A 26,323-nucleotide genomic window follows, 5' to 3' on the forward strand; every position below is an offset into this window, starting at 1 on the left:
TGACGTTTTAGTAGTGAAAAGTTTGTACTTAACCTAACAAAGCTTTGGAGCTGCCAAAGCATCTTGAACAAGTACAAGGCCCAAATATCAAAAGGCGAGTTGCGTGCTAATTTTTTGCGATGTAATATTGTATAATCTAAAACTGAAACAGTAGACATAAGATTTTTTAAGAAAGAGGCATGTTTTTTGCAAAATAATAATTATAATAAGAATCAGATTTTCTTAATACAGTGAAAAAAAAATGAGTTTCAATAAAAATAATTTTTAATATCGCTTAAAATTTGTTTTACTAACGAAAAATTTTTAGCAAAAAATTATTTTTTTTCTTTTTTTTAATCAAAAACATAACAGCAAGTTTGACTTGTTATTGATAAGCAATCTTTTTGCAGTTAAGTGAAGTGAAAATTCTCAACACTATTTACTGTTGAAGGGTACACGGAATCATGCGTTCACATCAATGCGTTCCTCATAAATACATTTTTTCACGGTGATTCCTGTTTTCCTATTACTTATTTGAGAGAATTCACTCAGTTTTGAGCACCTAAATAATTTTATTATTTATTGATTCAGTGCTATTAGATAGTGTAATAGTGCAATGCACACTGAAAAAAATATGGTCAAAACTACTAGAATATAGTAAATTTCACCGTGTTTCCGGCTCTATGGGAAAATAAAAAAGAGCTGTAATTTTTATCAAATCGCTTTGGTTATGATTTTGGTAGAATCTATTTATATAAAAACTAGGTTCTATCTGTATGTCCTACATCGACTCTTAAGCCATCTATCCGACAACAATGGAATTTGGCATATTGATAGTTCGAAGCATGTGAAAGGTCATTGTCAACACTAGAATTATACTACGAACCGTTTGAGCTGGACAACTGAAAAACAAGTAGAATTTTCTAATTGGCTTAGAACTTGCCATTAAAAAAATTTAATTGTTTATGATGTCATTTTTTTAATCGAATATTTTAAAGAAAACATCAGTATTTAACTCTAACTCATAGCTCTGATTATAAAAAGGAATTATTATTGCATGTCTTTAATATTAAGCTAGTATTTACTCTTTTTGTTAAATTAACTCAATGGTCAATGTGTACGTGGTAGCATAGGTGGACTCCACCACTGAATTAGCTTTTCTAAATTTATATCTAAAACCGTGTGTTTCTTTTATTTATAGCAACAGTTTTAAAATGGATTCTATAAAACTAAGCAGAGTCGTGGTGGCTCAGGGGATAGAGAATTTGCCTCTCAATGATTTGACCCAGGTGGTTGGTTGATACAAGTTCTGCCCCCGACTCGTACTGACCACAGTAATGATGTAAAATATCCTCAGCGGTAGAAGAATCGTTAGTTAGAATCTTTGGCTGACTGTGAGAGGTTTTCGAGGTTTTTCTCTCAATATAATGCAAATGCGGGTTAGTTCTATAAAAAAGTCTTCTACGAGGGCTAGTTTGTTCTAATGCTTAAATCAAGAGTTTCCTTGTCTTCTGTGTTGGATTCAAAATTACAAAGCTACGGACTTGAACATTGATGAACGTAAACTCAAAATTCGTTTGAGTGTTCAACATTGATTATAAAATAAAATGTAAGGCTAAGCATTTTTAAATCAACGGTAATTGAAAATAAGAACATAAGTTATGTGCTGATAAGACAAGTTAAAAGAGAAATGGTACTAATTCGTATTAATGATGGTTAATTAATTTATTTTGGTTTAGGTACCAACTGAAATAAATAAATAAACTATTTACTATGAAAAATTAATAAAGCAATGGCATAAATTCATTAAGGAGAATCACCAAATATCGCAATGATTTTATTTATGCTAATGATGCTTAATTAATTTCAGTAATAAGTTTTAATTGAAATAAAATAAGAAACGTACTAAAAAGCAAAATTATTGGGGAAAAGGTATTAATTCGTTTAGGACGGAAGTAAACAATTGAGGTTATTAACTAATTATTATTAATTTTAATCATGCCTAGTTTTGATAATAAGTACTAATTGAAATAAAAATACAAGCCAAGTACTCTATGCACTTATAAAGCAATAATAATGGAGAAAAGATGCTAATTCATTTTGAAGGAAAGTAAAAAATCGCTGTACTATTATTGACGCCAATGATACTTAATTTATTTTGGTTATAAGTTTTAACTGAAATAAAATAAGAAACGTACTAAAAAGTAAAGTTAATGGGGAAAAAGTATTAATTCGGTTAGGACGGAAATAAAAAATCGAAGTTATTTACTAATTATTATTAATTTTAATCACGCTTAATTAACTTTGATAATAAGTACTATTTGAAATAAAAATACAAGCGAAGTACTTTATGTACTTATAAAGTAAAATTAATGGAGAAAAGATGCTAATTCATTTTGAAGGAAAGTAAAAATTCGCTATACTATTATTGACGCCAATGATGCTTAAATAATTTTGGTAATAAGTTTTAACTGAAATAAAATAAGAAACGTACTAAAAAGTAAAGTTAATGGGGGAAAGTATTAATTCGTTTAGGACGGAAATAAAAAATCGAAGTTATTTACTAATTATTATTAATTTTAATCATGCTTAATTAACTTTGATAATAAGTACTAAGTGAAATAAAAATAAAAGCCAAGTACTCTATGTACTTATAAAGCAAAATTAATGGAGAAAAGATGCTAATTCATTTTGAAGGAAAGTAAAAAAACGCTATACTATTATTGACGCCAATGATGCTTAATTTATTTTGGTTATAAGTTTTAACTGAAATAAAATAAGAAACGTACTAAAAAGTAAAGTTAATGGGGAAAAGGTATTAATTCGTTTTTGAGGAAAATAAAAAATCGAAGTTATTAACAAATCATCAGGAATTTTAATCAGGCTTAATTTGTTTTGATAATAAGTACTAAGTGAAATAAAAATACAAGCCAAGTACTCTATGTACTTATAAAGCAAAATTAATGGAGAAAAGATGCTAATTCATTTTGAAGGAAAGTAAAAAATTTCTTCACTATTATTGACGCCAATGAATCTTAATTAATTTTGGCATAGCCTCTACTTGTATTAGGGTAATTGGTCTAGTTACTAGTAATTGGTACCAAATATACTAATATAGGTACAGTATTACATTTGACACCTATTAAAACTGCATCAATGCTTGAAAGCTTTGATATAAATATTTTTTTGGGATATTCTAAATTTTTTGTCTTAATTCTTTAATATATAATATAATGTATATTAATTATTTTTTATAATGTATTCATACATAACAAATTTCTGGACTAACTTATATGATTTACTTCATTATTTATTAACGCAATGTATATCACCATGTTTAAATATAAGGTCAAGACATAACTTTAATTCATAGTTTAAACTACACGATTATTCAAATAAAATGTACGGTAAAATGTCAAAATTTGCTATTTATAATTTACTTCTTAAATGTTCCTGGTAGAACATTAAATAAATATATGCGTTTAATACAGCTAAAGTTTCAAAACACGAATAAACTATTAAAGTAACGTATATTTTATATCTTTAAATCTGTTTTAAACTAAACTATTCAAAAGTCTTTATTTTATATAATAAAATATCGTGATTATTTCGAAATATACTTCGCGATAAGGTAAATTTAAGTTAGTACATTATGCAAGATTTTTAAATTGAATAGCTTAAACATAATTTCTATTTTACGACTTGATTTCAATGCGTTTTGAACATTATGGTATTTCGATGTATTAGGAGTTCACAAATAACTTTATAAATCTTAAACATTTTCCTTTTCTTCAGTCTTAGGAAAGAAAAGAAAACATACATTATGATTTAAAGAAATACGTTTATTTCACTAGAGAAAAGAATGACATTTTGAAATAACTATTTTAAGAAATAATCTCCATTTTATATTGTATCCACGAAAAATGGTTTCAAAATTTTGTGAGAAATGGTTTCATCTGCTTTGTAGTTCTTTTCACTAGAGTTTTTTAATGACGACCTTGCCTATTTATTGATTGATAAAAACTGGATATTTATAAATTTAAAAAGGAATTGCGTTTGATAAATTTTTCTACTACAATAAATAAGCGTAGAGCCGCGATGGCGCAGAGGGTAAAGTGTTCGACTTCCAATGAGGTGAACCAGGTTCGAATCCCCAGCAATGGCTGGTCGAATCGAATCCGCATCCGGCTAGCGCCGACCACATTGCTGACGTGAAATATCCTCAGTGGTAGACGGATCATGGGTTAGAGTCCCTTTGACGTCACGCTAACCGTGGGAGGTTCTCGTGATCTTCCTTTATATGTAACGCAAATGCGTATTATTAGTTCCATCAAAAAGTCCTCCACGGAGACAAATTTCCCCCAATATTTGATCCAGAAGTTCCCTTGTCTTCTGTATTGGGTTCAAAATTACAAGGCTATAGAGTTGAACACTGGTAATAGTAAGCCCAAAAAATTGGGTCTGCTGTTCAACAACGGTTATAAAATAAAATAAAATAAATAAGTTTAAGTTAACAATACACAGCGTATATATAAATCTCATTTTTGCCAAATTGATTATTTTAATAATAAACCAAAAATGTCTTGTTTCAAACAAAAAACAAAAATATAATTTAGTTGATGACATTGATATACAAAACCCATCTATGCAGGATGATGATTGCATTAATACTTTATATGAGTTTGATTTCTCCTCTTTAATTGGATACCCGCAAGTGACGTCATTGTAGGTTGATCGTGGCATTTGTGGATTAAGTAACCAATCAGGCGCGACTCATAGATCGCTTACAGGTATGCAATTAAATCTGATTTAAATCACATGATTAAGCACAATTAATTCTCGTACTTGAGTTGTCTAATTAATGATTTCACCCTAATTAATTCTCGTTCTTGTCTTGATCAGATTTTTTTAGCAGTAACTGCTCGATTTATCAATAATACCACTGATTGTTCTATACTCAGAAAATAAGTATTATCAAAACTACCAGAATATGGTAAAATGTACCGTGTTTCTGTCTCTATGAGAACACCAAAAAGCTCGTTAATTTTTACCGAAGAGCTTTGGTAATGATTTTGATAAAATTAACAATAAAATATGGTTTTACAAAATTGTGATAAAATTTGGTAAATGTGGTAAAATTTGCTACTTTTATTATGATACCTTAGAACAGTGGTCGTGAAATCCTGGGACTATGACCAGTACAGGACCGTGGATGAAATGGTACCTGGTCACCCAAGTAACACTAAATTATTTACTGTGTTGTATTTCTCTAGGTTTGTACGACTTTTTACAGACAAGTAGTTAATCGGGAACGCATAAATAGTTTGTAAAACATTTTATGTGACTTTTAAAAAAATGCTTTTTTTACTAAACCTGGCCTCGTATCCGTGTTCGAATCTCTCTTTGAGCATGGGTGTAGTTTATCTTTCTGTTCTATCTGACCATCTTGTGTTGTAGGGGTGATAATGATACATATATATGGTGGCCATGATAAAGCGATTCTTAGAGATATTTGTACATTAGACAAAACGAGGTTTTTTCTTTTTTCAAAAAAATAGAATGATGAAATATATTTCGTAATTCTAACAAAATTCGTTTCCTTAAGGAAGTAATTATTTCATCACTTTGAAGAAATTTTTGCTTGAAGCATATATCAGGCAATGGCTTAGCCTGAAGTAAAGAAAGTTTTGCTATGTATGAGATTTTCCAATTTTTACATCAATTACAAACGGAGAAATTTGTTTTCGTACACCTTATGACAAAAAATTTAGCAAGAAATTTATAACTTGTCACAGTTATTTCGGTTATTATATGTAACAATTGCACTCAAAAGTTCGTTTCACAATTTTTTTAGCAGCTATGGACATTTTTATTAAAAAACTAATATTTTTGTCCTGCTTCTTTTTGCTATAAGTTTAGAGCTAATCAATAAAATTAAACAAAATTACAAAATTATTGCTTTAAGATTTGAGAAAAATTCGTTTAAAACTAATAACAATAATAATAATATTGTCGAAACAGGCATATTATTGCACTTCTTATTTTTTACACATGGTATTATGGTTCAACTGTAACGGATACATGGTTCAATTAAAAACTTCTACTTTTTACAGATTTAAATGTTATTAAGGCATTGCGATTAACCCTAAATTAGATAGGTATTGCAGGTATTGCAGAATTTGATTTGCTATGCATTTACTTCAATCATCTAAAACTGCTCGTATCTTTCATCTATTATATGATACATTAAAAAGGATGAAATGTATAAAATGTTTGATTTCAAATCCAAGTTGGAAAAAAAAAGAAATTTTTGAAGAAATATTATACACTCTTTTTTTTCCTCCACTTGATCAGTTTCTTTCTGACAGATTAAATTAAAGACTAATACCATTGAATAAACATGAAGTTCAATTTATTCACTTCAGTTCGCTATAAATAACGTCAGCTTATATCGACTTGTGACATTTGTTAATATGCATGTGTATTTTGTTGACAGGTGCGCTCAACACAAATAAAAACATTTCGTAGATATGGAAAGATAGAAAACATGGCTTTTTCTAAAGTATTATATTACCCAAATAAAAGTGTCAAAAATCTGTCAGTTAAATTAAAACAAACTTCACGAAGCATATTTTTGAAATTCCAAAAGTATTAGAGATTTTTTTCTTACGGTAAGTATTATACTATTTTCCTTTTCCGACATCTTAAAGGTGAATCATTCATAAAAACTTAGTCTTTCATATCTCAAATGTGTAATGGAATAAAATTTACAGGTCGTAGTAATTAAACAAGAATAAACGTTTGTTTGAACCAGTTATGGAAAGTCTAGTTTAAACAAAATGAGACTAATGTGGGCTAGTTGTTAGTGGTGCATATGCAGTTGGATTTCGATAGTATGAATTTCTCGATGTCACTAAAATCTGAATTTGCTACACATTTGTTAAACTGTTATTAGAAAAGAATTCGGCCGCATATATTTTTGATGGCCCTCAATACAAAATTGAAAAATAAATTTCACAGCATAAATAGTTTTTATGCCATGCTCAAAGGTTACCAAATTTTATCACGTATTTTAAAACACCATCTTTTGTTGTTAATTGTACCAAAACAAGTGCTTTAGTAAAAATTACCGAGCTTTTTGGTGTTCTCATAAAGTCAGAAACACTGTAAATTTTACCATAATATAGTAGTTTTTACCATGTTTCTTTAGTTTTGACCATATAATTTACCATATTTTTACAGTTTTGACCAAATTTTACAACGTATTTTGAAACAATATATTTTGTTGCTAATTTTACAAAAAAAATGTGCTTTGGAAAAATTATCGAGCTTTTTGGTGTTCCCATAATGCCATAAACGCGGTAAATTTTACCATATTCTAGTAGTTTTTACCATATTCCTTTAGGTTTGACCCTACTTTTCTTCTCAGTGAAATACATACATATTTGATCTTTAGATTAAGAGTTATTCAGGTTGTTTTCTCTTTGTTTTTGTGTGCTCTACAATAAGTGAAATTGGATAATAATTTATAACCTAATCGGAATTCTAGTAACTAGGCTTTGAATACTGAAACCAAAATTTAAAAGCTATGTTTAACAGAAATTTAAATAGCACATATGTGTCCGATTTACCCTAATTGATCTTAAAAGCTGTTGTAAAACCGTGAAAAGAAATTTAAAGTCCAAGGCCAGGAACATTTTTAGTCTAAATTGGCAATTAAAGATTGGGATATTCAGAATAAATCAGAATTAATTGTATAAATTCTTACTTGCTATAAAAATGCATCACAAAAAGGCTAATTTGTAAACAGAAAAAATGTTGTGTACTTTATATTGAGAGCAATTTCTAAATTTTTTTTTCTTCAAAAATTAATGTTGTCTTGAAAACTGTTTTACAACAAAACATTGTATTATTACATATCAATTTGTATTTATACAATATATATAGTAATAATAATTGGTAGTGAAGAGGAAGTTATGATTAAAAGCATCAAAGCCTGTTGCATTGCCGAATTTAACTGAGAGAATATAGAAAGAGACAATTAGAAACACTTTGACGTCAATCATGTTGGATTTGATGTTTTTAAGCCTGTATTCCTCAATGCTTAAAAAATTTAATTTAATCGCGATTCCTAGCATGCTTTTTTTTTACTTAATTTTTCACAGGGGACTCTAAAAAAAACATCCTACATATTTATGTTGTATCTAAATAAGTAGAGAGTCATTTCAAATTAACAGACATATTATGATTTTAAATGCCTTTTATTCCAAAATTCATATTGATGGTTTTCATAGATACCATTGAGGTTTTCTACAACAGGAATGTTAGAACCGGACACAAAGTATTAGGGGCATGAAAATATAAAAAAAAACACGCATTTCCTGCTAGCTCCCCGCATTTTTTCTAAGGATTTTGAGAGGTAATAAAAACAAGACACCATAAAGAATCCAGGAAACTTTCGGAATTTTTTTCTTAATAAGTCGTTGTTCTCCCGAAATGATTGTACGCTATTTCTAAAAATAACCTTTCAATTAGGATATTGGATATTTATGGTTCTTTGTCAAATAATAAACCTTCTACTTCCTTAAGCTATGATTCGATATGGGAAGACCCCTTGTGAGACATTCTCTCTCTTTCTGTATATATATNTTGATCAGGTGGTACTAACAGCTTCATTATTTTTACTCGGCTGAAACCAGTTTGCACTTGTTTACGTTTCTGTATTAATTGGTTAATATTGTAATGTAATAGGTTAAAAATAAATACAAATAGGAAGTATATAAGAAAATCTCCTGAATGAAAACCCATTACATGTATGTTTAAATATAAAAGTATGGCCTATAAACTCGTGCAAAACATGTAATTACTAAAAAAGAAACTACAGTGCGTCTAATGATTTGATTTAATTATTACAATATACTCATAATACCTGATATAATAAATATTCCATATTTATCTATTATATCGTTCAATTTATCCAATTATCGAATTTATATTGTATATCGTCTAATTTAACCCATTGATACACGAACGTAAACAAGTGCAAACCGGTTTCAGTCGCGTAAATACAATAAAGCTGTTTTAGTATCACCTGATAATTAAGATTTTACGTAGAATTTTATTTTGCGTCTAATAATTTGGCCAGAGACTTGCGAATGATTGACATGTATTTTATGTATTTAAATTTTTCTTATCCGCACGTACCAGTTATTCCCTCTTGAGGAAAAAAATTATATGTGTAGTTAATTAAAATACAAGTTACAACGCAGACAGGTTTAGTTTGCCAGCAATAAATTTCTACCATTGCCACCATCAACAAAACCACCAATTATTCTTCCACAAAAAACATTCATTCCGCATTCGACACCATTTCAATTTCCATGTACAGCATCACGAAAGAGCGTGGAATTAATTCCCATGGCAATAACTTTCTGCAGATAGAATATTGAATATAAGAAAGGGTGGTCGTAGGGTGGGAATCATGGTATGGGGAGAAGAGAAGAAAATGTTATTGGGCTTCAGAGATCAAAAGCAACGATGAAGATTGGCAATGTGCCCACCACTCTTCTTTTTTTTTTGTTCCTACTCGGGGGCTCCTACTTTGTTGCTCATCCAGTAAACATTCCATTCGCTTCTTTTCGACTTGTGGGGGGTGGTCGAGGACCCTTGCAAAAGATGGTGCACTGGGTAGAATGCAGACTTTCTTTCCTAGTCCGAGTGTGTTGTGGAATGTATGGAATGGTCACTTCGTTTTATTTCTTATTTATTTTATTTTGTTGTTGTTGTAAAAGACACTCAAGAGGCTGTTCCGGAGAAAGTGTCGTTAAGGAGTTTCTTGTCGTTAGGGGTTGAGTCGTAACATTCCTGAAAAAGAATTTTTTTTTCTAGTTGCTTTTCTTCCTCGCGGCTTTGCTCATCTAACTGAGAAGAGTGTTTTCAGTATTAAAAGGGATTTCTTTGACATTTCTTCTTTTTTGTATCGCTTGATATCTAAATATTGGCAAACCTAAATGATATCTTGTTAGACGTTGAGTTAAAAACTGAATAAAATTTGGTGAGCACCAAATATTGAAATTTATACAAAAATGGTAAACTGCAAAATTATAATCGGAATAGTGCTGTTGCATAGCTGCAAATCATGAGAAAAGTCAAAATTAAAAAATAGAGTAAAGCATTTAAATACAAACGCTTAAGATATCATTTTAAAATCGCCTTACTTTATACATTGTAAAAAGATGGTATGGTCAAAACTAACACTATATGGCAAAATTTACAGTGTTTCTGGCTATATTTAAACTTCAAAAAGCTCGGTAACTTCAACCGAAGCGCTTTGGTAGTGATTTTTACAAAATTAATGATAAAATAATGTGTGATATAATTTGGAAATATATCGTAATTTTATCCAGATACGTTAGAGCATGTCGTAAAAACCATTTATTTAGTTTAATTTACTTTTCATTTTGTATTTTTGAATTGTATTTTTGTATTGTATTTTTGTAAGTGGCAATAGGAATTATTTTGAAGACAAGAATTTCCATGAACCGTTACCATATAAATAATTTAAATACCATATATTTTGGTATATTTTAAACTAGTTTATGTCTTTTTTTCTTTATCAAAGACGTGTTATGGTAATTTTAAAATTATTTTTCTGCCGTGTAAAATACCATTATCATAATCAGTATTTCGGAACAGACAATATTTGCTGTTATGTCAAAAAAAAGAGAAAGAAACTGCAGAGCCAACGCAAGTGTGCATTTCGTTAACACACAGCTTATTTCAAAAAGTAGTTTTTCAAGAATCGTTCGAATCGATATCTAAACCAAATGAGTGTGAAATATTCCTTTTAGTTTATTATGTAATCAGTAAATGTACTTTGAGAAAACAAAGATTTTTTGAAAAGAAAAATGAAAGAGTTGTTTCCCTTTAAAGCTTCTAATATATCAAAGAGCAAAAAATATTTCTAACTATCTTTGTAAATATTCTATATTCGTGCTATGTAATGGTGATATTATTTAACGTTTTGAGTTCATGTAAAATTATAGGCAAATGTCACGCACTTTTTCCAATTATGCATAAATTATGAATGAATCTATATATTTGTTTTTTTAATGTTACCTTTTATTTGCATTGAAGTTGATTTAAAAACAAATACTAAACACAATCAGAGGAAGAATGGATACAAAATAGCAACCTACGTGATAAATTTTTTTTCTTCAATTAAGTAATAAAATATTTATACAATTTTGTCTATATCGATTTAGTTGAGCAGACATTAATCATTTGAAATAAAAATTTTAGTAAGAAAATTTAAAGAAAGGAAGAAAAAAATATTGTTAGAGAATAGTAGTTGAGAAACTAAAAATAAAAAATAAATATATATGAAACAATTTTGTTAGTTTACAAATTTCTATCTTTATAAATATTTGTAAAGTACAGAGTTATGAAAAATCTTTGGAATATATTAATCAAAACAAAGGAATTTTTAGATACTATCCTTCTAAATTGCAAATACTAACCTTTTTATTAAGAAAGACAAAATAGAATTGTATAATTACAGCACTTATTTACTGCCGAAAATGCCCTTCTTCTGTGGGAAGTATAGAAATTTACGATGCTTACAAATATAAATATAATAATTTTTCATGATTTGTAATTGAATAATTATTTTGAAAAAAATGAAATAAACTTTTATGTATAATTTTCTAACCTCAAAAACTATCGGTATCAGCAAAATCAGCCTATTTGATGAATGTCGCTTCGCGTATCTTATTTGTAAGTTCAACACATGGATAAAAAATTCTGGTAAAAATATCGTAGAATAGGTAAGGGATATTTCTGGTAAAAAAAAATCCTCATTATTCCTGTAATAAAATCCAAATATACTGTATTTGAACCATTCATTGGCCCATTTTTCCGTTAAAATGGTTGCAGTTTACCAGAAAATCTGGAATTTTGAAAATTGTAATTCTTATTACCAGACCTTTAGTAAAATATACAAAATTTAAAAGTAAAGGTAAATGTTTTTTGTGCAGTACTTGGAGGCATCCTGATGAAATTACCGAATTATACCACATTTACCNCTATTTCAAGCTTTTTAAATGCCTTTTTGCCTGCCTATTTTTGCATTTTTTATTGCCTGAAATTCCGGGCTTTAGTTATCACATATTATAAAATCATATTTTGTTGTCAATTTTATCAAAATGCTTTGGTGAAAATTACGGTATTCCCCTAGACCTAAAATCCCAGTAAATTTACCATATTCTAGTAGTTTTAACCATAATTTTTTTTCTCAGTGATTAATTAAGATATATATATCTATATGTATATTTTAAAAAAAGAAGCATTAGGGTTCAATTCCTTTTAGTCTCATTTATATTTTAGTCTGCATTCAATTTAGTCTAAATCCCAATAAAAATGGTAAAACATGGAACTTTAACAAACTCTTACAAGGTTTCTGTTTCTTTAAAGATACTGAACTTTTGCTAATAAATTGTTAATGCGACATTGTTTCCAAAAACGACATTTTTTAAAATTTATTTATTTGTAATATATTTCATAAGCAAGCACTGTAAACGTTTTTTTGGGTTTCAAATTTTTACCAGATTTGACTAATCTTTTTCTTTCATTCAACTGTAAATCATAACATAAGAACATAACAACTGTAAAACATAAAGTAGAAATCGGCAAAACGATGTTTTAATATCAATATACAGTTTATTTATTTCCGTTTTACAAGAATTTGTTTAAAAAAATGTTAGAGCCAATGAATCAAAAATTGTCAAAAAGGCCTGTTGCTTATGATCTCTTGTATGAAATAACGATATATGAAGGAAACCAGAGTAAATATTGATTCACGAGAAAATATTCTAAATTGTAGTTGTTTTTAGAGTATTATATTACTATATTAATTATAAATTTGATGACGGAAAAAAGGTTTAAATAAGGCGATTTGAAAAAAGCATTAAATATTTCACAAAGAACTCATTTTTTATTTATTTATTTAGCTAGCAAAATAAATGACAATATTGAATAAAAAATGCTTATTATTACCGAAAAATATTACAAATAAATTAAATACTTTTTACGTAACAATAATTTATTTACAATATGGCTTTTAAATAACATATTATTTATCGTTTTAATCATATCAATTAATTTCTTGTAATTTCTAAAATATAATAATTATTATTTTTTTTCTTCTTTTTTTTTTCCAATGGCAGGCACTGAATTTGAATCTTTGCCTATACTATGCCAGAATTGTTGCTCATTTCGCGTTACCCAGTGGGCACCTGTGAACCAAAGTCACGGAGGCGAGCAACATTGCCCACGCCACATTGCCACAAACCCGTCTATAGGGTGGGCCACATTCACACATCATACACACACACACACACAACAGAGGACAGCACAAAGAGAGAGAGAAACATCCATGCCCAGAGCGGTATTCGAACCCGCAGCCTAAGGCTTCGCAGTCAGGTACGCTAACCGTTCGGCCACCTGGCCGGCATAATAATTATTATAGTGGTAAAAATATTCATTTAACTTTAAGAAAATCCCATTCATACTAATTGATTTACTAAAAAAACCAGAAAAAACTGATTTTTTTAAAAAATAATTATGATTTTTTTTTCTTGCATGTTATTATTTGTTTCTTTAAGAATAAATAAGTTATAATACGTAATTATAATTTGCTTGCAACATGGCGTTGAAATAAAATATTATTTCGCTTCAATTGTATAATTTTAATTTTTTTTTAAATTTCTACCGCATAATACATATTTCAGTTTTTATGACATACATTTAACTTAGAAAAAAAAATCCCCCTTAATAATAATTAATTTAAGGAAATAAATCATAGAAAGATACTTTTTTTAAAAAATAAATACTGCATTTTTGTAGCATATATTTTTATTCGTTTCCTTAAGAATGAATAGAACATACTAAGTTGTCTGGTTAAATCAAGGTTTTTTAAAATCAAAGTTGTATCGATTTAAAAAAGCAAATAGGTTTTTGTTTTTGATAGTTCTTAGTGATATATTTCTTTAAATTGTTGGTTTCTAAGTGATCGATATCTTAACTATTCATTTTCAGAAACAGTTTGAATTACTTTCGAAGAAAAAATCGTTTGAAGACGTAATGATTTTATCTCTCGAAAGAAAATTCGTGGAACCAATTTAACATTCGCGAATTAGAACTAAAATAAAACGGAAACGTTTCGTCTCTCTTCCTATTTAGCATGGCTTCTCCTTTCTGCAACTACAATATCAAATTCAATGCACGTAATCAGAATTGCGGTTGCATCGAAAAAAGTTCGAAATTGAGGGAGAAAGTTTCCAAAAATTGACTCCGTTTTTCAGAATTTCCATCAAGTATGCTGGATGAGAGGAGTATTTTTTTTTTCAAAAAATAGTAAGAGATACATTGCAGCCTGATGCAAATATGCAACATACCCTCTTACAAAAAGTCACCATTTGTTTATTTGCAACTGAAAAGAATAAGTTTAGGCAACAGCATAAAGGAAAAATTTCTGCTTTTTCGATTGTTAGAAGAGACGTGAACGAATTATTAATTTTTTTAGTTCCCGCTTTTAAATTTGTAAGAATTCCTCTCGTCGGAGTTTTGCTTTTAGCGCTGGTTTTAAAATTTCGTTCAATTCAGCGATTTGAAATGCAGTGAAAGAAAAAGTGTATGTATTGACTTCCAATATTTTATAAGTGAATAATAAAACTTGAACATTGAATGCTAAAAAAAAAGTTGCGAATTGTTTGAATGTTTTTTTCTCTTTGGTTTTTTTTTTTTAGATGTTCGCAGTTTTATTTCTTTCCGAACTAAATAATAGTTTTAGTGTAATAAGAAGGAGTAGTTTCGTTAACGAGAAAAATTACACAACACGAAAAAGTATTCGGAGATCTAAGTATTATATTAAAATATATTTTTCGCGTCTTCTATTCAAAGAAAAGATTGTTTAGTGTTAAATCCTAATACCGATACCTTCAACCACAACATTGAGCAAGGTTGCTAAAACATTAACAAGGAGATACATTAACAAGATAACATTTTTTATTTAAGTTGAACCAGATGCTTCTAAAATATTTTTTTTAATGGCGGGCTCTTGTAACTATTGTCCATTGGCCACAGAAAGTGCCAGAACTGCTAACTCTCATTTCGTTACCCAGTGGGCAACTGTGGCGATGCCACGGCGGTGGAGCAGAGTCGCCCACGTCACACTACCACAACCCGTTTATAGGGCGGGTCACATTCACACACAAAGGAGAAATGACATACTGTTTGTCTAAGATAGGTACTCTGACCACCACTAAGTCTGCGGTAGTCTGGTGCTATGGAAACAAGAAGAGGGCATTTTAGGGAGGGTGACTTCAATGAAGAGATCTCCTTTTCTTTTGCCGAAACCAGTCCTAAAGAGGGACCCCGCATCCCTACTAGAAATAATCATACCTCGTTACCATAGTCACCGCCACAGCTCCAGACGAATGTCTGGCAGAGTACCTATCGTAGACAAACAGTAGAACACAGATAGAGAGAAAGAAACATCCATGCCTTGCCCGGGATTCGAACCCAGAACCTTTCTGATGCAAGGACAGTTCCCTGCCCCCTACACAGGCCGGTCGGCCTTCTAAAATATAGAATCGTAAAATCGACCTTGAACCATAAAAACAGTGCGAATTTGCTAAAATATAGAATATTCTAAAATATAGAATCGTAAAATCGACCTTGAACCATAAAAACAGTGCGAGTCCTGAACAAAGCTACTTAATACACTGTTGAAAATTCCGAGCCATGTTGCATCAAAATTTTTTATTCATTTGCTGGCTATTACCGGAGATTTGCTGGCTATTCCCGTAAAATGGAGCTCGATTTTACGATATTTTGAAATTTTCACTCGCTCCAAATATTAGTAGACAGTTGCACCAAAAGTCGGTGTTATGAGGAAACAAAACACCTATTTTCATTCATTCTCATTTATTATTTTTTTCTTTTACAAAAGCAGAGGAATGTTGCATCATTATTAGGCATTTTTAAAATGCTCAAATGCAGGCAAAGGTAGCTGTTTGCCGTAACAAAACTGTTTACCGTAAGAAGTTATATTATGACATACCTCTAACCGTTTTATACCAAACACCAAATTTAAAAAGGCAACGTTAAAGGAAATGAGCTTTAATAATGCAAATAAGCCATTTACCTTTCTAAATAAGTAGAAACTTGAAAACAACATGCATTGGTCGTCCAGAGACCGAGTTGTAAATAAAACATGGCGTCGTAAACAAATATCGTTCAGTTTACAGTCACCGTTAAAGTTTAGTATCTTTTACCAAATTTTGGTGCAAACAGTTGCACCGTGGAAATATTTCTCGTTCATACTTCACAATTTGTCGTGTAGTTATAATAAATTATCTTTCATTTAACTAAACTTAGGAATAATGAGAAACTTTGCACTAAATACTGGTTAAAGATCTACCAATTTTTTTACAGTGTAGAACCATTTTTTCTTTTTTTGCTTTAGGTGAAACATATAATCGAGAAAATGAAGTTTAAGAAGTACGATAAAGTGGTTCAAATTTGACCCATATATCAGGTTCAAGTAAATTTAGGTTACTAGAGTTAAATAATATAGGTTCAACCTGTTCCATAATGTTGAACAGTTGCAAAATTTGTGTAATCAGGTTTAAGAAACATATAAATTCTGTTCAACTCGGCATCATATTAAATTTTCATTAAGTTTGCATCAATTTTGAACCATGATTTGTGTCAAAATATTCCAAAATGTCTAACATCGTAGGAGTGATTTNATATAAATCAGAATTTCCAACTAGATTTTCAAATACGAAAATACTTGTGTTAATACAAAGCGAACTTTCTTTGAACTTAATTACCTGACCAATTCGAGTCGGAGTTTCTAATTATGTTGCGTCCCGAAAAGTTTCTAATGAATCGAAATCGAACAAATAAATCTCACTCTGTCATTTTATTTCCAAACAAGTCCAGACTAGTTTGCTTAACTACATCAATTGAATTATTTTATTCTTTTCAAGTTAAGAGTAATCCTGAAACGGAATGTATAAAAAGCATGTGTTTCTAGTCAGGATCCTCAGTTTTTTAAGTTCGTAGAAAATAGTTACAACTACAGTAAGTAGGGAAGATTTGTTACATTTTTTAATTGTAATTCTTACAGTTTTGATGTTGTTTTTATCTATTTTTAATTATCAAACTTTAATTGTTTCTAAGTAATAAGCTTCTTTGTATTTGCTGTCTCTGAGATGTTTGTCTGAACATTATGCTATTACGTTTACTTGTTTCTGCATTTTCAATACGTAGCAGAGATAGTTAAAAATTTTTAAAGTTCTTTAGACAACTAAAGCAAATAAATAAGTACAATGAAATTATTTAATTTAAGAGAATGAAATTTTAGAGAATGAATTTTTTTTAATTTAAGAGAATTTGATTTAATGCAATTATTTTATTTAATTTACAAGTTCATTTTTATTTATTCATTTATGAACGGAAATGATCAACTGAATAAATTAAAGAGAAAAAAGCTCGTATTTTAACTATTAAAATGTTACAAATGATAATGAAAATCTGAAGAGAAGTTAATTATAATTAAAAAATGATTTGTAGATTGACAGTTCAGTATAGCTTCAGTAAGGAAATAACCGTTCACTTCACGCCACGTGGCGAGTCAACAGAAAAAGTGGCGACTTAAATTAAATAAGCAACTGGTAGCCTTCCCCCGTTGCTTTTTGATTAAGAATGTTTAATTATAAAAGTACATCAATGCAGAAAAAATCTGGAAAACAAAATTTTCATAATGTCGAATATCTCCATTTAAAATTTTGATCTTTCAGAATCCATCAATTTTAAGTGGAAAAATTCATTCTTCAAAAATTCAAATATTTCAAAGTTACAATTTGTACATTAAATGTTTTTTTCTTCCCAAATATTTTTAAATAAAATTCTTAAAATCTTAAGTTTAACTAAATTTTGTGACTTATTTATATTCATTTTATTTTTTATTGACTTTTTATGGCCATAGATTATTTCTCATATTAATTATTTTAAAAAATGTAATTCAACAATCGAGACTTTTAATAAAGTAATAAAAAGCCTCGAGAAAGGCAAATAAATTATTGTAAAACAATTAAGAAAGTAACAAAGAATAAAATAAATGGTGAATATTGTAGGAAAATAGCCCCTTATAGAACATTTTATAAACATGACGACTTTGCTGAACATTACTTAATTTTTTCAATGTTTTTAATACTAATTGTAATGTAGGAAAATAATAAATAAATCCATATATATTTTTAAAAATATAAAATAGTGACTGTTTTGTGCCATTTAAATGAATGCGCCTTTTTTACGTGTTATTTTTGATGCCAGTGGTGATACTTTTTGTTAATAAATTATAAAGTACTAACTTTGGACAAATACAAACTTTTCCTTAGTTGATGCGTGAATAAGTTAAAAAGCAATTGCTATAAAATTTTACTTCATTTGGTTGAATGGTTTGTTTGACATGATATTAGTTTATAATACGTGGTTACTGGAATTTCGTGTTAATTTTTGTTTCCAGCTATTCACTTTAGCATCTAATAACTAAGCTTCGTCGATAAATCACTCTGAATGAATCTCTTTTAAAAATAAGAACATTTTTAAAAATGAAAAAGATTATAAATAGGTAACAATGGTCTCTCAACAAGAAAACTTCTCTACAGCAAATATTTCCTTATAACGACATTTTTAGAAAAAAAATGTTTACAAATAAAAATTATAGTTTAAAAATAGAAGAGTAAAAGAAAAATATATTTCCTATGTCAAAAAGTAGTATTCTCCCTATAACGAGTTTTACTCGCTTGTTTTTTCGCTATTTTTTAGAGTCTTTCAGACATAAATATTTTCAGACTTTCATTAATTTTGGAACTTTTCAATCTTCGTTGTTTTCCAAGCTTCAATTTCTCAAACTTCCGTTCAAGTTTAGTTATTCTAATGTTATATTATAAAATTTTTAATTTATTATTTTAACCCACTGCTGATTCTGCAAGTAAAAAAATCGTATTTTAACCTGCAGTCTTCTCCGCATTTTATTTTATTTCATTATATCCGTCGTTCAACTGTCAACCCAACCTTTGGGTTTACGACAACTAATGTTCAACTCCGTAGCCTTGTAATTTGGAACCCCATCCAGAAGACAAGGAACTTTCTTGATCAGTACCCCAAAGGTATTTAATTATTATGGGAACATGGAGGACTTTGCGACTCGAGAGATTTAACGTGCATCTGTCACCATTTACTACACGGGGAGTCTTCGGCCGGTTGAGATCGAATCCACGAACTCTTGGACATGAGCCTAGTGCCCTACCAACCAGGCTATCCCGGCCTGTCTTCTCCGTATACCAAAACCGATTTTCCCATGTTTTTAGATAGGGAAATAGCGTATTAGGGATAATCAATTTTGCCCATTTAGTAAACCGCTAGTGGGTTATAACACAAATATTTAAACTTCCGGAAAAGTTTAAAATTAAAGTAACCAATTACAGTTAACATTTCGTCTGTAGAATGATTTAAACTTGGCGCTGTTTTTAAGATAAAAATTGAGCTTTGTGATAATTTTTAACTTAACAATTACTTCAAAATATAAAAACTGGACTTTATATGTCATTTCAAAACTTAAATTATTTGGAGAAGAAAATTTAGCTTAATTGGCAATTGAGAAATCGGGTAACTTCCTTATTATTTCTTCCTTATTATTAGAAGTTAATTCAGCTAAATAGGAATATTTAGCTGAATCAAATACAGTTCTTTTTAAAACTCTAACAATAACAAAATGCTGCATTCATGCCAAAACATAACGTTTATTAATGCATATTTTATTTAGGTAAACTCATTTCTTCAAATAATATAGAAGCTAAACATTAACTTTATGTTTACCCCATTATTTAAGTGGAAAATTTATCTTGAACAAGGAATAAATATGTGAAGATGAATGTTAACTCCACCACGAGTTAATAATTCGAAAACACACTTAGAATGAATATTTAATTTTTTTATGAATAATAATTTAAAGTTCTACGTATTTACTCAGATGATAATATAAATATTAATTTAACCTGCTTTTGAAATAATTTATGAACTGTTTTATGAAAATCTGCGTATTTAAGCCTTTCTAAAATTAAACACTGAAAGTAATGCCCATTTATTTAACAAATTTTGAATAATTACAGTAAAAGTGAAATAACGATTTTAATTATTCATATTATTCATAATTATATTATTAGATTTATTTTTTTAAAGTTAGAAAACGCCTCTAAATCCTAAAAGATTAATCAAAATATATTTTCAGATTCTATTAATAAGTGTGACAAAAAATACAAATTCAAAAGACGAAAATTACTAAATTTAATGAAAATCAAATTTAACGAAATGAATTACTTAAATAATATTTTTATTGATTTTCTACGTATAGTTACGAATATTTATTTAAGGTAGTCTAATCTAAGTAGTCAGTCTAATCTAATTAGTGAAATCTAAGTGTAAGTCTTGGATTAATGGTTAATTAAAATAAAAAAAGAATTTTGTATTAAATCTGATATCTTTAATTAAACGTTTGATTATGCTTATATACTGGAAGTATTAAATAATGTGTTCTTTAAATTGTCTAAAAGGCCAAGGTGTAATTAATGTTAAAATGGTTATATAAAGGCAATTTTTTCTGAAGTATATGTCCATATTTTTTTTCCATCTTGCTATTATTGCTTTAATAAATTTCAAAATTCAGCGATATTAAATTTCTTTATTGTAATATAAATTTATAAAGGAATTCCTATGTTAAATTCTGATTTCATAGCCTTTTTTATTTTAGTATTTTTGTGTTGTCTAATTTTTACGAATACCCCTCGGGCGAAACTTTTTATTACAGGGTGTTTCGTAGAAACCGCTTTTAACCGTATTTTTGGTATTCTTATTAAGAATAATGAAATTAAAATAAGAGTCGTAAGTCGATATTCAACTTTGGAAAAAAAACGATTGAAATCTTACTGACAACAATTTGGAAATGCGAGTACGAAAAATAACAAAGGATTGCCGGAGGAAACAGAACCTTATTAATGTGAACCTAATTAACTGACCTTATTAATGTGTGCAAAAAAAATTAAAACCTTTCTAATAAGTTTATAACCACAATAACTAACACAAATCGTACTATAATTATTTTGTGAACTATCATTATGCACAGAAATGAAAAAAGAAAGTAATAAAATAAAATGGACGAAAATTAAAATAAAAATACTCTTTTCGCATTAACTGTAAAGCGAGAATCAGCTACTGTACTTTACATAAAAAGTTGAAATTTTTTTTGTTGCCTTTAATGCTATTTTTCAGAATAATAAAAGTTGGTTTTTAACACAGTTAATAAAAGAAATTTATTAAAAAATATTTAAAAAGAAATATGAAGAGAAACTGCTGTGTTACTTATAATATATACAACTTCACCATGCGGATGTTAAAAGCATATTATTGGATTGCATTTCTATAAATTTTACCTTCACTGACATTACATATTTACATTGCATTATATATTCACTGACATTATATATTACATATTTTATTGCATATATATGGAAAATTCACATCTTTTATTGCATTAAACTTTCAAGACGTTTAAAAATAAGTTACGAAGCTTTCAAATTGTTTTGCAAGTAGCTTTGACTGTTAAAACATATAAATTATTTCGATAAACGCAGTTTTAATATTAACCTAATAGTATTACTTTATTGTATTTCTTTATCAATATTTAGTTAATTAATTGGCATCGAGATTTACGGTTAATGTACTGAAAATTTTATAATATTTTTGAGAAAAGAAATTAACAACAAGAAAAAGAACCTACAATACTAATGAGATCCACTTTTTCTTTTAAACAATTTTTAATATGCTAGATATTAGGCAGTAAATTTTGGATAGATAAGGTATAGTATCTCGAAATTGTTACACGTTTTAATTTAAATATTTACAAGAACTGTTTCGCCTTTTTAACGCATCTAACTAGATTATTATACTTAAATTGAATAATCAGAAAAATAAGGCGCAATTTGTTTTCAGTTTCTCATGATGTTTTTACCCTTTAAGCAATATTCATAGTTCTATTTGTTTCAATTTTAAATACGTCTAATCACATGTAAAATTCCTACAACTTCTAAATCTTCCTAAACTCACGACACTTTTCCACTTCTTAATATAAGATATTAAAAATGTTCCTTTTTTTTCTTAGAAACCAAAATAATGAATTTTGAACGAGCTTTGGCGCATTCGGTGATTCTTTTCCTTTGCTGGCTAACAGTTATGAGCCAAAGCACAATGGAAGAAGATCAAAACATTTCAGACAAGGTATGTACTTCTCTTCTTCACCAAGATTGTTCAGAAATTCATATCAAAATGTATATGAAAAGTACTGTTATGTTAAAGGGGGCCGTAAAAAATTGCCAAGTAGTGGGGATCGAATTTGGAACCTTTCATTTCAATGGTAAGTATAGGCAAAACTGAAGGCAGTGGTAATCATTCTTACAAAGATCAGTCGGACAAACGAGTACCGGGAAGTGGTACTTCACCATAAGAAAACTTAATTGTAGGGTTTACCGGGTAGTGGCACTTAACTTTAGAAAACTCAGTGTAGAAAATACCGGGCTGTGTCCTTTAAAATGAATAAAAACATCAGTGAAGGGTAAACGGGACAAGGAACTCACTTACCGTAATTTTATTTTATATTTTATATCCGTCGTTGAACAGCCTACCAAATTCTTGGCTTTACGACCACTGATGTTCAACTTCGCAGCCTTGTAATTTTAAACCAATTCAGAAGACAAGGAAACTCCTGTATCAGTACCCCCAGAGGTATTGATTTGTTATGGAAACATGGAGGACTTTGCGACTCGACAGATTTAACCCGCATCAGTCACCATTTACTACACGAGGAGTCTTCGTCCGGCTGGGATTAAACCCACGAACTCTTGGACATGGGTCTAGTGCTCTACCAACCAGGCTATCCTGGTCTCACTTTCCGAAATTAATCAGATTATTAAAAAAAATAATTATTATTACTGATGTAATATTATGTTTGGTGCTTGATTTATTGAAAAAAAGATTAAAAATCGCTAACACGGAACGGAAGGGTACCGTATGAAATTATATCTATCTCAAAAGAAATCAGTTCACATGGAAAAATTTAATGTATATAATTTCACATTTAATTGTCGGGATATAATTTCAAATTTTTTATAATTTCCTTAGTTAAAGTTTTTATAATTTCTTTTTCTCTATTTATATACTACACAAAACTTATATTTCATCATATTCGTTTGTATTTTTGGAATATTTTAAGACTTTTACGTTTTGAGAGTATATTTTTTTATCTGCAGATGGAAATATTGTTAGATGGAATATTGCTGGAAAGAAATATTGCTAGAGAAAATTTTACCGCTGATGATAAACATAGATCAATTTAAGTAATCTGTTTTAATAAAAAGAATTATTATCTTAAAATTGTATAAAACGGTTATCAAAACAATTTTATAATTTTTTGTTTGAAATAAAATAGTTTAACAAGAGCAGGATTGTTTACTTTGATATTACTCGCAAAATAATAATTATAACAAAATAACAATAGACAACAAAATATTTCCACTTACAGAACAAGATTATTTACCTTGATAATCATAAAATTCACCAGAGAATTTACAGAAGGAAATTAGAAACTTGTTCCTTCAATTTAAATTTGTTATAATAATTAAAGCGGATAAAGTAATAATAATCTAAAAGTAGTGTTAGTAAAGCGTTAGATAAAATTTTTTAACCATTTTCTTGAACTGCTTCAAGAATTAACAATTTTGTATTGTATGCTTAATTGTTTGTTTTGTGCCTTAATACAAAAAAAATATTAATTTGAGCATTTTAATTTTTCCCTGTAGAAATAATTTTTAAAAGCCGACTCATATTTAAATAGGAAAGACATCAAATATAGAATTTTCATTAAATATCAATTAGTAAGGTGAAAATAAACATTAACAGAAGGCTAGACTTATTTGATCTGTTCTGTAGTGATAAAAATTTCATTTTCAATTTGTTTACGTTATCAATATATTAGATAAAAATTGTATATTTTGTATGCAATTGTTTTCATAATTTAGAATATGTTTTATGATTGCAGTGAATTGTTTGACTTATTTTTTCAATAGTTTAGATTAATAAAACTGAAAATTTATTACATTTTTTAACATTCGTTCTTTCTAAAAATAATGTTTACTTTTTTTATTGAATGATATCGTTAGAAAGTAAATAGAAATGCGTTTTTGCCCATATTTGCAAAAAACTATATAATTCAAAAACTATTTGTCGTGATTTTAGAAACTTCTTTTATTAATATTATTTGCTTTGCCCTAAAAAATTTCCAAAAAAATTAATGACGTTAAAAGAAAATTTAAAAAGATAAAATGCAAGCCATTTGAAAGATTTATTTATTTTTACACGCCATTTTATTTGATAGAAATATACATTACAATTTCTTCTCGAATATATAAACAAACATTAATCTAACCCTTATTCCATTCTTCAATTTTCATTTCAGTATTTTTATTGCAAAGTATAGATTCTCGTCTTTAATGCGAGGAAGAAAAAAAAAACATTAACTTAACTGAAATCATTAAACTCAGCTAATAAAACATTTCAATTTTATTAGGTAAACCAAGAGATGTTAAACAGCAGGCTAGCTAAATATGGCCCAGACATGCGATCAGTTTTGAGTGGTTTGATTCGATTTCAACACGCAAAACGACCTGATGAATCCTACAGATTCCCCATGTTGAGTATCGCCAACAGAAGCAAAGGATCCGCACCAACTGTTGATGATCCCTTGGCGGCCGCTTTGGCGACAGGATTTCTCGGATCGAGAGGAAAGAGGAATGATTACGATGAAATCCCAGTGTTTGCTAATGGCTTCCCTGCTGGAAGAGGTTAAGCACAAAGAAAAGTCGATTAAGAGAAACTGACTGTGATGCCATTTTATTCAGACGTGAGGCCAGATGTGCTTTAGTTTCATGAATAAAATTTATGAAATTTGATTATAGTGACTGCCGTGTCTTTTATTTTATTTGAATTTTTTTTAATTTGAAAATAAAATTAAAGAAGTATTAATTATTTAAAGAAATTTTAAATTAACTAATAAATTTAGTCTTACTTTAATTTGTCTACATTATTCGACGCACTGTAAGATTCTATGTAAAATCTTAATTATCAGGTGATACTGTACAGCTTTATTGTTTTTTAGGGACTGAAACCGGTTTGCACTTGCTTACGTTCGTGTGTCAATTGGTGAAATGAGATATATAATATAAATTTGACAATTGGATAAATTAGACGATATACTATATAAATATTGAATCTTTTTTATATCAACCATTATATTAGTATATTATAATAATTAGATCAACTATTAGACGCACTGTAGTTTTTAATAATTACATGATTTGCACGTGTTTATATGCAATACTTTTATATTTAAACATACATGGAATAGGTTTAATTCAGGAGATTTTTTATATACTTCCTATTTGTATTTATTTTTAACGTATTGCATTACAATGTTAACCAATTGATACAGGAACGTAAACAAATGCAAACCGGTTTCATCCGAGTAAAAACAATACAGCTGTATAGTATCACCTGATAATTATAATTTTACGTAGAATCTTATAGTGCGTCTAATAAGGACTGTTTGTATATGTTCGTCTTACGTGGTACCAGAATTATCGTTTTTTCCTTATCTACGTTGGCAACACTAGGGATACCTGTAAGTGACGTAGTGTGGGTAGCTCGATCCTGATTGGTTGTTGAAGCGTGGCATTTATTTACGTTAGCTACAGTTCTTTACATTCTATTTCTAATAAGACAAGCCCATCAAGTATTAATTCTCTTAAATGCTACGTTCTGTTTTCTTACACGATTCTCTTACAAATATTTCAATTTTTTTCACTACACATATTTCTTACTTAACACTAAGACAAGCATGAAGCGATGCAGGACGCAAACAAACTAATTATGCATCGAAGTTGCCAGGTACACAAAACCGAAACGTATCACTGCTACAATAAAATACATGAACAAAAAATGAATATAAGTTTTAAAAAAAGACGTAGAAGGGAAATAATTGTATTTCAATAAATTCGATGTGTGATATGGCACTGTATTGAATTAACTTTAAGTTAATTAACATTCTAACTTATGTGGAGAGACTTAGCTCAACTGTAACGCGCCATTTTGCTTATAATAACTTATT

General features: G+C 28.8%; 1 protein-coding gene across 2 annotated transcripts; it reads left to right on the forward strand.

The window, feature by feature from the left end:
- Positions 1 to 6,489: 6,489 nt before the first annotated feature.
- LOC107439037 (uncharacterized) lies at positions 6,490 to 25,109 on the forward strand. 2 transcript variants are annotated; one of them, XM_016051502.3, is made up of 3 exons: positions 6,490 to 6,650; positions 22,268 to 22,383; positions 24,728 to 25,109. In XM_016051502.3, exons 2-3 carry the CDS (start codon positions 22,279 to 22,281, stop codon positions 25,004 to 25,006), a joined length of 384 nt encoding a protein of 127 aa, XP_015906988.2. In that variant the 5' UTR covers positions 6,490 to 6,650; positions 22,268 to 22,278; the 3' UTR covers positions 25,007 to 25,109. The 2 variants fall into 2 exon arrangements, with proteins under 2 accessions (XP_015906988.2, XP_015906986.2); XM_016051500.3 differs by lacking the exon at positions 6,490 to 6,650 and adding an exon at positions 17,007 to 17,127.
- The last annotated feature ends 1,214 nt before the right edge of the window (positions 25,110 to 26,323 follow it).

The sequence above is a fragment of the Parasteatoda tepidariorum genome, chromosome 1 (genome assembly GCF_043381705.1).
Source record: "Parasteatoda tepidariorum isolate YZ-2023 chromosome 1, CAS_Ptep_4.0, whole genome shotgun sequence".
In the NCBI taxonomy this organism is placed as follows: domain Eukaryota; kingdom Metazoa; phylum Arthropoda; class Arachnida; order Araneae; family Theridiidae; genus Parasteatoda; species Parasteatoda tepidariorum.